General features: G+C 50.0%; 1 protein-coding gene across 5 annotated transcripts in view; it reads right to left on the reverse strand.

Moving 5' to 3' along the window:
• Positions 1-548: 548 nt before the first annotated feature.
• The window catches only part of MBP (myelin basic protein), a 150,900-nt gene continuing 134,708 nt past the window's right edge, over positions 549-16,740 (reverse strand). For 2 of the 5 annotated variants that reach the window (XM_054460244.2, XM_063653853.1), the window contains 5 exons: positions 11,685-11,789; positions 10,582-10,617; positions 10,200-10,232; positions 6,461-6,580; positions 549-2,179 (listed from right to left, as the gene is read on the reverse strand). In XM_054460244.2, the coding sequence (XP_054316219.1) occupies positions 2,135-2,179; positions 6,461-6,580; positions 10,200-10,232; positions 10,582-10,617; positions 11,685-11,789 (339 nt within the window). In that variant the 3' untranslated portion in view covers positions 549-2,134. Of the gene's footprint in view, positions 2,180-6,460; positions 6,581-9,734; positions 10,233-10,581; positions 10,618-11,684; positions 11,790-16,740 lie in introns of those variants that run through there. The other 3 variants (XM_054460245.2, XM_063653854.1, XM_054460243.2) reach the window with 2 other exon arrangements.

A 16,740-nucleotide genomic window follows, 5' to 3' on the forward strand; every position in this document is an offset into this window, starting at 1 on the left:
AGCTTGAGCTTGCAGCACTGCACTCCAACCTGGGTGACAAAGTAAGATCCTGTCTCAGATCCTGTCTCAAAAAAAAAGAAAGAAAGAAAAAAGAAAGAAAAAGAAAAAACGAGAGACTTTCATCTATCTTTTTGAAGAAAAATTCTTGTAACCAAAGGCAACTATAAGTAAAACATCGCTTCACACTCTTTCATGCTTTCAGAGAAAATGGTAGCAAGGGGAAATCGTCCAAGACTCCCGGGTTCACATCTGCAGGGTGTGTACACTAGCCACACGGCAGAACACAGAGAGACTTGGAAGCTTGTCTTCAGAGACACTAAATATTTTTTTCCTGGTGAGAGAATCAGTGCCCTGACAACTACCTCTGTTCCACTTTCTTCGGTAGCCATCGACCCTCTGATAAGGATGCCCCCTCCAACAGGCACCGCCAGGCAGCCCTGCCTCGAGACTCAGAGGCACTGAGTCACATTAGCTCTGCACACTTGGCTCTCGCTTGATGTGGGCCTGTGTGCTACAGCCCGGAACACAAAAGAAGACACCCATGCAAATACCATTAAAAGTTTATTGTTTTATTTCAATATTCAGGAACAGTGTATACTTTCCATTCAGCCATCGTCACAGCACGTGCTGTGTGGGTGCGGCCACGTATGGATCGCAGAGCCGACCTCAGCTCAGCGACGCAGAGTGCTTCTGCTGAAAAATTTGGAGGTTTGTGTCTAGAGTTTTGTTCTTTGTAACCCTCTCATCATCGAGGCTATATATTAATAGACATGATATTAAGCCCACACGAAACATTCAGAATTAGAATTGGATTAAGAAGACGCGTTTTGGCATCACGCTGACCATTCCTCATCTTCGTCCTCGGGGAGGGCGATGCCAGCGTGGGACTCTTTGGAAGGCCTATCACGGGTGCGCTAAAATCAAAACGTGGGTCAGTAGGTTAGGGAGGGAGGAGCGAAAGGAGATGTCAGCGGGTGTTTGGAAGGATGCGGTCAGAAGAGCTCTTTGTCTCCATCCACGGGGCCATCTGCTCAGCCCGTGTGTCTTGGTGAGTAATTCGGGAGCAGGTGCACGCCTGTGCCTACTCGCTATGACGCGTCTTCTGGGAGGAGGTGGATGAGCCGGTTATCTTCTCAGGGAGGGTTAGTGCTGGCCACTGTGCACCGCCGCTGCCAGCACACCCGGTCACAGCCAGTGTCTATGGGCGACTGGAGCGGCTGCGAGGCTGTCCAGAGGACTCCTACCCTTCTGCTCTGAGTGCGCAAGTCTTCCTGGACTCTCCGGCTGTGGGCTGTGGTTTGGAAACGAGGTTTCATAGAGGCTGCTCTGGGGCCACCATGCAGGGCAACGGTGACGTCCAAAGGCCACCTGCTTGACATCTCCATCACCAAATCTCCAGGAAGACCCTGTTTCCTGTGTGAGGCCATTGCCCAGTCCACGTTTGCCTCCTTTTCCTCCCTCTGCCACACGCGAATTCAGCTAATTGGGGTGTGTGGGCAGCCACGGCCTGGGGACGTGCCCCCCTCTCTGTGCTGCCCCACGTTGGACTCTAACAGCTGCCCAGCCCGCATGTCACATACCAAAAGCTCCCACATGTAGTAAGCCACTCCTTGACTGTCTAATCCTGTTAGGAAAAATGAAGTCTACTTTAGGAGGTGAGAGAAGGACAGGAAAAAAAAACAAAGGAAGCTTGGATGTCAACAGTCCTCTCTGCCACCCACGTCCTCTGTCTCTGCAGCTGTGTGCCTCCATGGCAGTGACCAGCAAAAGCGCAAGGGTGCCGCAGCCACGGCGAAAAGAAAGTCCAAGGGTGGAGGGGTGAATGTGGAGGGACGTCTGTGCACCTGGCCCCCTGAAGACCCACGTGCGTCTGGGGGCACATTGCGGGGGAAGAAACGTGATCTTCACACAGAAAGGGACAGTTTTAACCATTTTCTGTTTTCATTTTTTCATTTAACTTTTGGCCAGAAATTGCTGGTAGGCTGCCGTGGCCTGACCCTACTACGTGCACAACTCCGCAGGCATTAGGGGAGGGGTCATCTGCTCTAATTAGGTAACGGGGGCAAGTGGGATTAAAGTTTTAAGGCAGTTATATTAAGAAGCTGAGGACAGGATTCCGGAACCAGTTGAGTTTTCAGCGTCTAGCCATGGGTGATCCAGAGCGACTATCTCTTCCCCCCTGAAAAGGAAGAGAGAGGAATTAGGACGAGAGTGCCGCGGAGTCCTCCCACACCAGCATCCCCTCTTCTGTGGTCCCGGGTGGATGCTGAGCCATTGGGTGTCTCTCTCATCTGCTAATAGAAATGGCACCCCGGAGAGCTGGTCTTTTCATTCCATTTCTCCCGACCTCCCTCAGCAAATGCTAATTGAATTTCCAGTTGTGTGAGAAAGAGTCCCTGGAATCTGATTCCCAGGCCCCAGGGAGTGGTGCCTGGCATAGCCACTGTTCTGCGTAACAACGCTGCACTTCTGTGGGCGAAAGTGCAGCCGCTCCATTGCTTTGCTTTGAATGAGCACTTTTTCTCTTCAGCTAGAGGTTACAGGGCAACTGAGGGGAACTGCCAGTGACAACAGGAGCAACTTCTTTTTCGGAGGGACCCTAGCACACCCCTTGCTACACGCGCCAGCAAAGAGCAAAGCCACGTGTCCATCCCTGGGGATGTCCCTCCTATGTGCCATCTCATCTGCCACACCAGACAAATCAAATGCACAGACAGGTTTGTCTGCAAACTTTGACTTGAAGGGGTCTTAAAATCATGCATTTACATGTTTGGGGGACAAACAATTTTGATGTTTAAAAGAGAGTTGGCAGCTAACTGAGATGGCGCACAGGTGTGCCATGGCCCACGGTGTGGAGGTAGCCAGGCGTGGCCATCCCTCTAGAAAGAGGCGCACGTTGGTCACTTAGATTGACAAAGCAGAACTGCACTTTTTTTGCATTCAAATTTTTATTCAAAGCTTAGTCTCTCTCCTTGGGTTTCCCCTCTTTTATGAAATGATCAATTTTGGCGAAGAGCCCCCAGAAAGCAAGATAGAAAAGAAATATGCTCTTTACCGTGGCTGATCAGCAACGAACCAACACTGTCCTCATCTAATTCTACATCTTTCACACTGCCCAGTAACACGAATAACCAGAGCGCGGATGCCAAGAATCCTTACAAATAACGCAGCTAACAGACCAAGGTGACAGTTCTGACTTCTTGGGGGGGTTTCCAAGTACATACGTAGCATTATAAACAAGCCTCTATGTTGTGGTTACACAACTCACTCAAGGGATTTTTGTTTTCACAAGTGAAAACGTTTATGAAATTCTAGCCTGTGAGGCCGCTTTAGGAACCATCTAGTGAGATTTTCCTCCCAAGACAGGCAGCTTTCTCACATACCGTGGAGGCCTCCTGCCGGCCTGGGGACTGACAGGTGCAGGGCCCTGCCCCTCGAGGGCCAGCCTCTCCCTCGGGAGCATGGGTTTTTCCTGTTTCATCCTGGCTTAACTTGAACATCCTTGGCATTGGAGCTGCCCTCTGGAGTAGCCCAGAAGTTGGCACTCACCTCACCTTTTGCTGCATTTCCAAGAGATCAGCCTTTGGACTTCCTGGAAAGTGGTAGAACAACTGTCCTATGAAACAAAGTGCTTCTGTGCTGAAATGGAGTAAGTTCCCTGCAGCCTCTGGCAAGGTAACTTACCGAGATACAATCTTAACTTTCTTGATGCCCCCTTTTGACATTGAAAATGGTGGGTGTATTGGTTTTACTTTTTATCATTGAAACTACAATTTGTTGAGCACAGACCATGCAGGAAACCCGTTTTTCCCCGTTTTCTCTTTTGTGCTCCCAGCACCCCCTGGAGTGGGTGTTCCTATCATCCTTTCTTTATAGCCCAGGAGCCAAAGCTCAGCCAGCCCAAAGGAGCCAGGATTAGAGCCTGCATGGATGCAACAGTCACGCTTCTCTCTATTATGTGTCTTGCAACTTGGAGTCACATGATCTAAGCATCTGATCCACCCTGGGCTCAGGTCAGTATAAGGCTGAACTCACAAGGTGAGGGTTAGACTGACCTCCTCTCTCACGACAGGAAAAGAACAGAGCCTACTGCAAGAGGCAGATACTCTTGCCTCCACTTTGACACCTCACAACTCCACAGCAACACTACAGGTGGGAAAACGTTCACATGTATGTTCGTGGAAATTAATGCACATGGAAACAGGATGCTCCTATGATGTTCTGATGTGGTTTCCGAGTGATGGGGGGACATGTATAGTTTTTTCTACCCAGTTCCTACCAACAGCGCTAGACTTCCAGATTTGAGTCTTTTCCTCTCACTACTGATTTCCAACAGCACCAAAAAGAACAGAAAGATGGTAAAATGATGTTAAATGCTATGAAGTCCCTGTCCTCTCCATCTGCCTGCCTCTAAACCCCCTCATTTCTGGGGGAGCTGATTTATTAATCTATTGGAACTGCTCCAAGTCAACTCATTCAGCCATACGGCCATAGTAGGCCAGTTATGAACTTTTTATGCAGTAAAATTTAATTACAACCATATGATTTGAAATTTGCTTTGATACATTGAAGCTTCCCTTGAACTCCACAGAAATTAAATAATTTTTTAAAGCTTCATACAAAAAAGTTCAGGGAAAATACTGAACTTATTTAAGAAAACACGTGTCTAGTACACTGGTTATATTTGCACACAGTAAATGTGCAGATCTAAATGCAGCTTTCTGTTCCTCAGGCTGGTCTTGGTAAGCTCTGGCCTTGCAAGCATCTTTGAGTGACTGGTTGTAAGCCTTGCATATATTGCAAGGACAATATTTGCTAAATGGGGCCCCTCACTCATCTGGGCCCTCCCATCAACTCTGAGCCAGCACTCAGCTCTCCCGGTGTGTCTAACAGTCCTTAAGCTGGTAGTGGAGTAATTAGTTATCCAGATGGGATGAATTCGTGTTTCCCAGGTGAGCACGGTGTCTGCAAAATCATCACAACTAGCAACACCTAGTTCACCCTTGGACAATCTGACTCAGTGAGCCTGTGGCGGAGCGCAGACAGGGGTCTGGGCGTGCATCCCAGGCGATTCAGAGGCAGGTGAGGTACTGGCCAGGTGGGGCGGGGCCGTCCTGATTGCAGTGCTGGGTTCAGACACTGCTCCCCGGGGAGCCTCATCTCCGCCCTCTTGTGGCCACATCTCAGAACTGCGGCAAGGTACAGCATGATGGCCCTGAGACTTGACTATTTGGAGAATTTATTTTCTTACTCAGAATTTACGTTGAGGAGTGGATCCTGCCTACCACTTTATCTGACATAAAGCTGCTTACTTAGCAGCTCAGTTACTCACTGCTCACTTCACATATTAAAAGCTTTTTCTAAGACCGGCTATCCTTAAGAGCAGGGGCTTTGCCCTGAATCGCCTGTTGTCCACAGAACCTCCCAGAATCGAGGCTCATGGCAGAGGTTCTGCACTCACCAAGGACGCGGAGGGACCATGTCTGTGCCCATGCGGATCCCAGCTGCTGGGCAGAGCACACCACACATCCAGACTCAAAAAATACATGGAGTCAAAGTGTATTTCAGGTGACTGAATCAATGAGTATGTTACACACCAAGAAAGACCCCTCCTCTCTGCACCCCGGGGAGGACCCCCAGAAGCCTGGTCTCCTCCAAGATGAAAACGCAAACGCAGGTGCCTGGGGGGCTCCCAGACCCTTTGGCTTCGCGGTTCCCTCCTGGCCCTGCCTGGAGCTTCACGTGCCTCCCGTTTTGCTTAATGAGAGCCTCTGTCTAAGAGTTAAGGGTTTTCTGGGTGACGTTTAACAATAATAAAGGTGACTGCTTATCTAAGGAATCCGAGCCCTGCACCTGCCAGCCGCGTTTTGTGTTTGTCACTACCGTTTACTTTCACAGCGATTTTGTGAGCTGAGTGGGTGGGTTACCTCCACCTTACAGATGAGAAAACCGAGTCTCAGAGACACAGCTGATAAACAGCGGGCCTGGCATTCGTCATGGGTCTGGTTCCAGGTCCTCATGAGCCGACGGGACACTCCCCACTCCCTGAGGTCTCCTGGGCATCCCGTCCCGTGGCTCCAGGGATCTCCCCCCGACACCCATGTCTGCTTGACTCCTGCTTTAGCTCCCTGAGGGCTCCAACCCCTGGGCATGGGCAAGTTGGACTCCAGCTGGGCCCTGCCCCAGAGTCAAGGTCAGTGGCCTGCTCCAGGGCCCCTGAACCAGCCTAGGCGCAGCCCTTCCTCAAGCACCTCCGGCTCCACATGCATCTCGGAGGAAATCCACGCGTAAATGCGGGTGGGCAAGGCCACCTGAGCCCCTGCACGCCTGCTGGGACAGAGCTCGCCCAGGGTACAGTGCGGCTGAGCCAGAGGCGGCAGCCACCCTTGTGCTCAGCTTAGTTGGGGATTCTGGGACCTTTTAGTCCCCGCTCAGTGGAGCTGAGCAGAGGGTACCTTACCAGCTTAAAAATTTTGGAAAGCGTGCCCTGGGCATCGACTCCCTTGAATCCCTTGTGAGCCGATTTATAGTCGGACGCTCTGCCTCCGTAGCCAAATCCTGGTCTCTGGCCTTCGGCCCCCTGCAAGAAAAGACCACAGAGCTCAGCCTCCACCCGCGGTGCTGGGCACACTGCTTGAGCCACTGGGAGCTGCCACCAGGGCCCCGGGGAAGGGCCCAGGCCCCGGACTGGACTGGTGAGTGGTTCAGGAGCCACGGGCCAGCACCGCGCTGAGGGGTTGGGGGCGGGAGAGGCTGCTCCCCCAGGTCTACCAGGGTGTTGGCCGCAGAGAGAGGAGGGCTCTGGTTTGGGCGGAGGCTCTCTCATGAGATATGCGGCCCAACCACACATATTTTAAGGATCTAAGTCGTTTAGGGAACAGTTGCTTACCTTCACGCTGTGGGGTGTTCAAGAGAAGATTAGCAAACATCAAGCAAATCAAGGTAAGGAGGCTCCTGCCTACACGTGTTTGGAGGACTCGGACCCTGGGGGGCTGTGTGGTGTGTAGGTGCCGGTCCCCGGAGGCCCCGGCCTGCGCCCTTTGCTGGGGGCTCCTTTTGCTGATTGATTTGCACAGATTGGATTCTGGTCACGTGGGCCCTGTGGTTCTAGGATCTGTCTGGGAGATCAAGAGTCCTTGGCCTTAGTACAATGTCGAGCCTCGTATCTTTTATAAGGTTTTGAGACAAAATCCTGAGCTCTCCCCCAGGGTGAGCAGGAATCCGTCTCCCTTGGCCATAGCTCGGACTGGGAGCAACAGGAGGCCGGGGCTGCTGAGCCGGACAGAGGGAGGAGGCAGGCCTGGCTGGCATGGGGGGCAGCTTCGTCCCGGCAGCAGCGGGACAGCGTCTCAGCTCCCCCACCTCCCAGTCCCCTAGCACCTTTCTAGCTCCTCCGGCTGTGTGGCCTTGGGCAAGGGCAGGAACCTCTCTGAGCTTCAGTTTCCTCATCTACACAATGGGTTTGTGCGAGAACACAAGCCGTTCATGGAGATGCCACTCCTCAGGTGGAGGCTGCCAACTCTGGGCTTTGGTGCCAGCTGTCATTTAGGGAAGAGCAGGACACCCTGCTCTGGCCTCATCAGCCCCAGCAGCCCCTCTGGCTTCCTCATGGGCCGTGTGATCACAGGGGCTTCCTGACACACACGGGTGTGAGTGTCCCAGGACCAGCCTCTACTTGCTACTGTGCTGTCTTCTCGAGTGGGAACTCCACTGCAAACATGGGGAGGAAGGGAAGGAGCTCGCTGTGGGAGTCTGGGCGCGGTGGACGTTAACAACGGGGGGCCAAGTGTCCTCCCACGGTGGGTGCACCGTGGGAAGGCCGACCACACTGTTAGCTTTTCAGGGATCTTGGTTGGCCTCCTGAGTCTCTACTCGATGGACAGGGTCCAGGCTGCACTTTACGCTTTGCCAACAAGAAACAGGAGGCTCCTAGAGCCTTCTCCTGAAGTCTTGTGGGAACCAAACAAAACTGTCCCTCCTCTATCAGCCTGCAGCCTTTCTTCCATTTCATTAAAGTGTTTTAGGACAGGGAGGACCTTGACCAACCTAGCCGTCTCTTATTGAGAGGTGAGGAAGATGACACCAGAGGCCTCAAGGCTTCCAGAGCACCTGGCTGCACCCGCAGCCTCTGCTGGGGGCTTCCCACCGTACAAGCTACTTGTACAGTTTTCTTTTCATTCAGCCTGTGCTTGGGACTGAGCACGGCCACTCAGAACCAGGCAGCCGCTTTCGTGTGAACAGTTGATTCGGGGGCTATCCAGTGAGGTGAGGGACAGGGGATGTGTGGCAAGAAGGTCTAAGCACTGCACAGGAGGGGACAGCCAGCCTCACTCTTGCTTCCCAGAGGTTTCCAGGTTCGTGCTCATTCCCTGATAGCAGAGGGCCTGGGAGGCCAGGTTGCCAGCCTGGCTCTACATGGCAGAAAGCCACTTCCCCTGCAAGCGCTAAGTCGTTCTGTCTTACTCTATTGCTTTTCTCCAAAAATAGAGTTTTTGAGAACTAAATCCGGGGATTGACTTTCAGATTAACAATCTGCTTGGCCTTTCCTCCTTTCGAATCCTTAGTCATGTTTATCTTTGGGGAACCTAGAATGTACCAGGAAACACACAACACAGTTTAGAAAGAGAAAGTGGGGCTCTCTGGAACTCCAGACAAGGAGAGAGTCCTGCGGCTCTGGGAAACAGACAAGCAGACAAAATGCAGAGAAGGATTTTGCTTTGGAAAAAAGAGAAATTCAACAGACATTAGTAGGACCCAAAAGGGAGAGATGCAGGGAGGAATGCAGGGGTCTTTCTTGTTAGCTGCTGGGGCGGAACAGCCTGTGTGCAACCCCCCATCGCTCCACATTCAGGGAGGATCCGGCACGATGGCCCCAAGGTCCACTCCTAGAAAATTAAGAGCAGATAAAGCAGTAGCTAAAATAAGATTTCTGGGTCAAAAATGAATTTCATTCTTCTATCCTCTTTGTCTCCTGCTGGTATAGAAAATAAAAAATTAATTGTGAGTACTAGTCCATCTACATTTGCTACATGACTGTCATCGTTTTGCAAATTCATTAGGTCAGAAAAAGCAAGTCAAATATGCATTAATAGAAAACGTTCCAGTAAATATCTTAGTTCATAATTCAGTGTAATCATGTGTGGGACTGATTTGGGATCCTCATGGAATCTTTTCTTTGCCTTTCTCTCAAGTGCCCCGTCCCTTCCTCCCTCTCTTCCTTCCTCTTTCCCACCTTCTGTTTTCTTTTCCTGTTCTTTCTCCCTGTTCTTTCTCCTTGTTGTCTTTCTTTTAAAATGTATTCATTCATTTATATGATGCTTATTAACTGAGCAGAAAGTGTAGGTAGGCTCTGTTCTAGCGTATGAGAGAATTGCAGTTTCAGAGACAGACACAATCTATCTACAATATGTTGATGATTATTCCTCCATTTTATTCTAAAATTATAACCTTTATACAGTAAAAATCATATCTGATATTTGCTAGTAACTAAAGTCTATAAGTTTGTTTAGAATATAATGATTGGCATTTTAATTTGGCTCAGACACCAAATTTTTCACTAGAAAGTTCAAATTGGCCATTTTAAACCTTCCTTGAAAGTTTGCTTTCAGTATTGACCAGCCTAAAATTCCTAAGAAGATTTTCTGGATGGCTTGATATCTATGTTTTAATTATTATTTAATTAAATACAAAACAAAAATCTTTGGATTAATGAGGTTATTATAAATCGAGCAACTCTATTTAGCCTCTTTTTCTGTTCATTAGCAGAATCGTTTTTCCAGTGTCAGCATCTGGGGTTACTGAGATGGGCCAGCCAGTCCCTCTTCCACATGCGGGTTCCTGGGGCTTCTCGCACTGGTTGTGTTGGAAGAAGTTAAACATTTTCTCGGACGTGGTGTTGCTCCCTCCCTGGGAAGGAGACCAGTCACGTCTCCTGGGAACCCTTTGGGAGAAGAGGGTCTGGCCTTGCAGGGCTGGGTCCCAGGCACAGAAGCAAGAGACCAGACCTTCCGGAAGGGAAGGCCACGTTTCATTTCCCCAGTGGAAGAGAAGGCGGCCCGATCCCAGCTGTGGGCAGAGAGGTCTTGAGAGGAGAGAAAAGGACGCCGGGAAGCAACCGAAACAGAGGAGAACACAAAAGTTGCGGGGCTGTGAGGACCGGGACGGAAGAGGAAGCCGATGGAAGTGCGTTCGTCACCTACCCAGCTAAATCTGCTCAGGGACAGTCCTCTCCCCTGCGTGAGGAAGACAGAGAAATAATGACATGGTGGTCAGTGAAAGGAAAGTCCTTTCAATCAACAGGAAACACAATCAAAGCACAGTAGAGCTGAGGTGGTAAAAACAGATTCCACCTGGAGCTCCGAGGGGGGCCGCAGGCTCAGGGCCACAGCAGCTGTGCAGCTGCGGGAGGGACAGGAGGGGTGCATGGATCTGCCGACCTGTTCTACTTGGGAGCTGCTTGGCAACACGTTTTGGGATGAATTCTGGTAGCTCTGAGCCTAACTCTCTCTTTGGTACATTATGGGATTTTAGAGAAGGTCTATCAGAAAAGTGATGATTAATCAAAACATTCCAAGGTCTTACCTTTCCCTGCGACGGGGGTGGTGTACGAGGTGTCACCTGGAAAGACACAGAGAACAGTGGGCTGCATTGGGAGCCCTGTGCCGCCGTCCATTTCCTAACGGGCTCCTGCCTGCTGAGGGTGGCTAGCATCCATCAGCTGCCAGAAGCACCCGGGTGCCCAGCCTCCCCATTTCTGTCCTAGTTGGTCAAGCAGTATAGACCTGAGACTGAAAATATTCTAGATGATGCAGATCCTCCAGAGCACTCAGAAAGTGTTTCAGAGGATGGAAAACACCTCCCAGAGGCTCCATAGCTGGGGAATGGGCCCATCTTGGGACACAGGGAAGACGCCTGTCCACTGCTCACTGAGGGAGGCGGCGAACTTTGCTTCACCGTGAGCCCTTTCAGGGGCTGGAAGTAGCGGGTCCTCTGACATTCAGAGCTTCCAAGGGGATGCCCCCAGGTCTGCAGCTCCTAAATGCACTTATCAAATACGACCATAAAATGTCTGCTGCACTGAGATCTTGGAATTAGAGGCCTGTGGTTTTGTTCTTGTTTTTAATAGACTTCGTTTTGCATGGCGCTTTTAGGTTTACAGAAAAACTGTGCAGAAATTAGTTTCCACGTACCCAGAACAGTTTCCCTTATTAGCAACACTGTGTTAGGGTTCTCTCGGTGCTGTGCACGCTGTGGGTTTGGACAAGTGCGTGCTCTTCAGTCACCATTGCAGCCTTGACAGAGCGGTTTCGCTGCCCGAAAAATGCCCTAAAAATGCCCTTGCTCTCTCTGCTGTCCCCTCCGCTCCCAGCCCATGGCAAGCACTCTCTATAGGTTGCAAAGCCTGTGTTTTTAGGCTGAGCATTACATGGGAGTCTAATCTCAAGAGAAGTGAGCTCTCTGGAGAACGCACGGCATGCACAGTGCAATCCGTGGCAGATACCGTCGGGAAGCGATGTCTGGAACTTGTGATCAGGTGCGAGTGGTGAGTTCCCCGGCCAGCCTCACCCTGAGGAGGACCCCGGTGCCACTCCCAAACGTACGAACGTCCTGTGTGGATGACAGCAGTGGCCAGCACCCCTCCTCCCCCTCACAGTTGCTACCTCTTCCCATTGATTGTCACTTACAATGTTCTTGAAGAAGTGGACTACGGGGTTTTCATCTTGGGTCCGGCCGTGTGACTTCTGGGGCAGGGAGCCGTAGTGAGCAGTTCTTGCTGCATGGTGTGAGTCCTGAAAGACAGAGGCGCGGTGACCTCAGGACAGGTCCAGAGTCCCTGCGGCTTGTCCTCCTCAGGGAAGCTGGATCTCTCCTCCTTTGTGATCTGGATTTTTTAAGGGCCTTCTACTAGGAAGCCGCAGATGAGCCACCAGGCACACTTGGGGCAGCTACGGGCTGGCAGCAGCGGGTTTGGGTGCGCGACTTGCTGGGGAGAGATTTCTATCACCGACTCAGTGTGCGGCTCTCCTGAAGGTGAACAAGCAAATAGAGGGGAAGTGACAGTAATTCAAGGGGGATTCCATCTGAGATAGGGTCAGGTTGGGCAAAGCATTGAGAGAAAAATATTACTTATCCCCAGGCTTCTGGGTTGAACACAGGAAAATGCTTGGGAAATACACACAGAAAAACACACAACAGCATGAGGCAGGCAGCTCATGGCTTTGACGCAGCTGCATAACATGAGCTGGTCTCCGCTTCTCAAAGTAAGTGTCTCACGCCACACTGGCACCGGCCTGATTTGGGAATATCACTTCCACATCTCGAGTAAGAGGAAGCGGAGAGGGAAGAATGGCTGGGCATGAGTGCCCAGGGCCAGCTGGTAATCAACAGAACCAGAACACTCCAGGTCAGTAGAGATTGCACAGAAGATACGGAGCGGTAAGCGCTGCGAGAGGTTAGCTCACAGCAGAGGGAAGGGAAAAGCCATGCACCCAGGGGGCAGGGGACACAGGGGACACAGGGGACGCAGGAGACGCTGCGGCTTTTGCAGACTTCATGCATTGTCTGCTCGACTCTCAGCTCAACTGCAAAGGCCCAACAGCGGTGAACGCGCACCGGGCAAGAGGGCTGACCATGAGTTCTCAGAAAAGCAAAGGAAAGGGACTCGAGGGAGCTTGCGAGATTGATTTTGTCAATTTTCCCCTCGCTTTCTCACTGCTGCTCCCAGATCCTACTTGTTCAGAAATAGCCTGCATGTAAAGAGCCCACACCTCAGGCAGGAATGAATTTCTGGAGGTCAGAGGAGCTCTGGCCCCAGGCATTCTGGCTGCGCCCCGTCGACACAGAACGCAGCGGAAGCAAATCAGTTAAATGCACTGAAGTCAACTGAAGCATTTCCCTCCAGTCTCTCGGCTCTATGCACATTGATTGGGAGGACCCCTTGTTGTTCAGAAGACAGTTTTGCCACCAAAGGCCTAAAGTGCACTTTTCTGGGATTTATGGTAGTGCACGGAATGGTGGAATTCAGTGGGTGACAACTGCATGCTGCAGCCACAAAGGACAATGTTTGCAGAGTGTGCTGCGTCTCGCCCAGCACCAACATTGTTCACCTCTGTGGCTGAACCCAGACAGGGGTCTCCACATGGCACACGTCAGGTCTGAAGTTTTGCTGGCACTGGACTCTTTCCTCTACCCTCCTTCCCTACTCTATCCTCTTCAAAGCAGCGGTTCCCAACCTTTTTGGCACCAGGGATGGGTTTTGTGGAAGACAGTTTTTCCACGGATGGGGGTAGGGGAACGTTTTTGGGATTAAACTGTTCCACCTCAGATCATCAGGCATTAGATTCTCATAAGGAGTGCACAACCTCGATCCCTCGAACACGCCGTTCCCCGTAGGGTTTGCTCTCCTATGGGAATCTGGTGCCGCTGCAGACCTGACAGGAGGCAGAGCTCAGAAGATAATCTCACTCACCCGCCGCTCACCTCCTGCTGTGCCTCTGTTCCTAACAGGCCACAGAGCGGTACCGGTCCAGGGCCTGGGGGCTGGGGACCCCTGCTTTAAATGTTTCTTGCCCTCACCCCCAGACTACTAACAGCTCCCCTGCTGCCTGTGAGGCTCCCTGCCCTGCTCACCCTTCAGGGCGAAGCCAAAGCTCTTTGTCCCCTGGGCCCTAACGTGGTGAGGCTTCCTGTCCACCTTCCCAGCATTCAGCACCCAGAGCAGAGCAACTTCGTGAAACAGAAGCAACGTGGATGTCCCTCTCCTTCCAGTGTCCTGTGGCCGCCCTTGCCTGCAGCGGGAGCCCTGTTACTCTGGGCGCTTCTGAGGGCCCTTCGCTCTGGCTGCAGCCCTGCCAGGAGCCGGAGCCCCAGCCCCAGCTCTCCTCCCGCCTGCCCTGGCTGCTAAGCATCCATCCCCTGCCCTGGGCCGCGCCCCTATGCCCTGGCCCCGCCCATCTTCCATGTGGATGGGCTGTGCATCCTCTGCCCTGGGCCTTGTGCAGGGTCCTTTCTGTCCGCAAGGCCCTTCCTTCTCCCATCTGTCTGAAACCTCCGCAGGGCCCAGGGCAAAGGCGTCTCCCATGCACGGGGCCTACTCAGCACTGCGAGCTCTGTTTTCTGCACCCCTTGCTCGTGGCCTCCCCTGTGACAGAGTTGCAGGCACATCAGGGCGTAACCATGAGCTGCTTGTCCCTCTCTGCCCTGGGCCTCATTACTTCTCAACTAAATGCCAGGGGCCAGGCATGGTCCACGTTCTGAAAATACCGCAAAAGTGAAGCAGACAAAATTCCTGCCTGAGAGGTTTTGAATGCATGAGGAATGAAAGAGGGATCCCATTTTGGCTGGGCGTGGTGGCTCCTGCCTGTAATCCTAGCACTTTGGGAGGCTGAGGTGGGCAGACTGCCTGAGGTCAGGAGTTCGAGACTACCCTGGGCAATATGGTGAATCCCCATCTCTACTAAAATACAAAAAATTAGCCAGGCTTGGCGTCGTGTGCCTGTAGTCCCAGCTTCAGGAGGCTGAGGCAGGAGAATTGCTTGAACCTCTGAGGCAGAGGTTGCAGTGAGCTGAGATTGCACCACTGCACTTCAGCCTGGACGACAGAGCGAGACTTCGTCTCCAAAAAAAAAAAAAAAAGATCCCATTTTATCCCTCGGATTTCTTAGTAATCAGCAACTCCATATTTTACTAGTTGTTTTTCCTATTTTGTGCCCTAATTGGTTAACGATTCTCATTCCTGATGAGACTGTCAACCTCCTTCAGGCACAGAGCGCAGCTCCCAGACTCTTCACAGAAGGCCACTGGCGCTCTGCCTGTGGCCAGCGCTTCATAGCGGGTACCCCTCTGTTTACTGACACCTCCACCTTCTCACGCACAGAGGAGTGGAGTTTGCATGTTCAGTTTCCTCCCAGGCAGGTGCTGTGGGCCTTTGAATGTGAAGATGTCAGAAGGGCCAGGGACACTGGAGTCTTAGTAGAAATCCCTGATTCTTCCTATTCCAACCCATTCTCTCTATGAATGCTGCAAGAACCCAAGTAATTCTCTGCTTCTCTTTGTGTCATGTAATATTTTATCGAATGCTTCTCTGCGTTCAGTGACCAGTTGTATTTAGTCACCACTAACCAGCCTTGTACATTCTTCTCCTCCATGAGAGGGAGTGTGAAATGATGAATCAAAAAACAAAATGGAAGAGACAAGAAACTCTTTAAACTTTAAGATGTACATCTTTAAGTGCTATGTCTACCAGACGAAGTTACTTATTAGCTCCTACTCCAAAGGCCTGAAATCACTGAAACAGCTCAAAGTCCAGTGCAAGCCACACTGCCTTGGCGTTTGGATAGCATTTCTCCATTTATCTAGATGCTGAACTTTGGATTTTGAGTCACATAAACATTACTGGCCTTTAAATCACTCATCCTGTGATTAAACTAGAAAAATGACTTAAACTTTTTAAGTTTCTAAAGAAAAAACTTAGGTTTAGGTTAGGTTTTTAAAGAAATGAATGCTCAGTCACGCTGTGCAGATCTCAGAGGATTTTACAACTTACCATGTTGTCAGAGATTCAATGGAGCATTACATAGATAATGCTTCACATGTGAATTATGAATACCTGCTTTGAATGATAAAAGAAAAATGATATATTTTTGAAGGTGACTGTTATAATGAATATTTTGATCACTACACTGGTGAGGAAAAGGTAGTTTAAATCTTTTAAGGTACACATGATGTTGGTCGGTTTTATTTGAGCTCTTGGAGCTATTACCAGGGATCAGAAATGTCTATGAAAAAGGCGGTTGGTTTATTGGTGGTCCTCATGCAGAACTAAGAATGCAGTGAGCAGCAACTGTTTGTTGAATTAACACGTAGGCTGTTTAGTTCACTTTTAATACAGAACTGACACTGGTCTTCAGTGAATGGAATAATTTTCATAGGATCATACACATTTTTTGGTTATAGATGCATTGAAGAGTGACTGAACTAGGACTTTGACTTGGGCTTTTAGCCATAAATCATCAGTTGCACAGACAATTTGAGGCAGTCTTATATCTGTACTGTTATACCATAGTTGTAATGACCTATTACTAAAAGGACATTTAGTCAATTATATATCTACATCCAAGTAATGAACAATTAAAAACCATTAAAAATTATTATATGTAATAGCATCAAGGAGACAAAATATTAGGTATACATTTAGCAAAAATGTACAGAACTTTAATGCTAACACTAGAAAATGCTGGTGGAAGAAATCAAAGTGAACTTAAATAGAGAGACATACTATGTTCATGGATTAGAAGACTCAACATAGTAAAACTATTGATTCTTTCCCCAAATTGATCTACAGGTTTAATGCAATTTGAAATCAAATTCCAGCAAGGTTTTGTTTAGATAGAGACAGGTGGATTCTAAAACTATGGAAATCCAAGGGAACAAAAATAGCCAAATAATTGTGAAAAGGACACATAAAGTGAGAGAAACACATTACCTGGTTCTAAGATTGACTATGCAGCTATGATAACTGAGGACCTGTGGTGTTAGAGGAAGGACAGGCACCTAGATTAATGGACAGAATGGAGTCCAGAGATAGACTCACCCCAATCTGACCAGCTAATTCCTGGCAAAGATCATTCAATGGAAAAAACTGTCTTTTCAACAAACAGCATTGAAACAATTGAACATCCATACGTTAAAAAAAAAAAAAAAAAAAAAACCCACAAAAAACCACTTTAACCCCAATCCACA

This window comes from Pongo pygmaeus, chromosome 17, assembly GCF_028885625.2.
Source record: "Pongo pygmaeus isolate AG05252 chromosome 17, NHGRI_mPonPyg2-v2.0_pri, whole genome shotgun sequence".
Taxonomy (NCBI): Eukaryota; Metazoa; Chordata; class Mammalia; order Primates; family Hominidae; genus Pongo; species Pongo pygmaeus.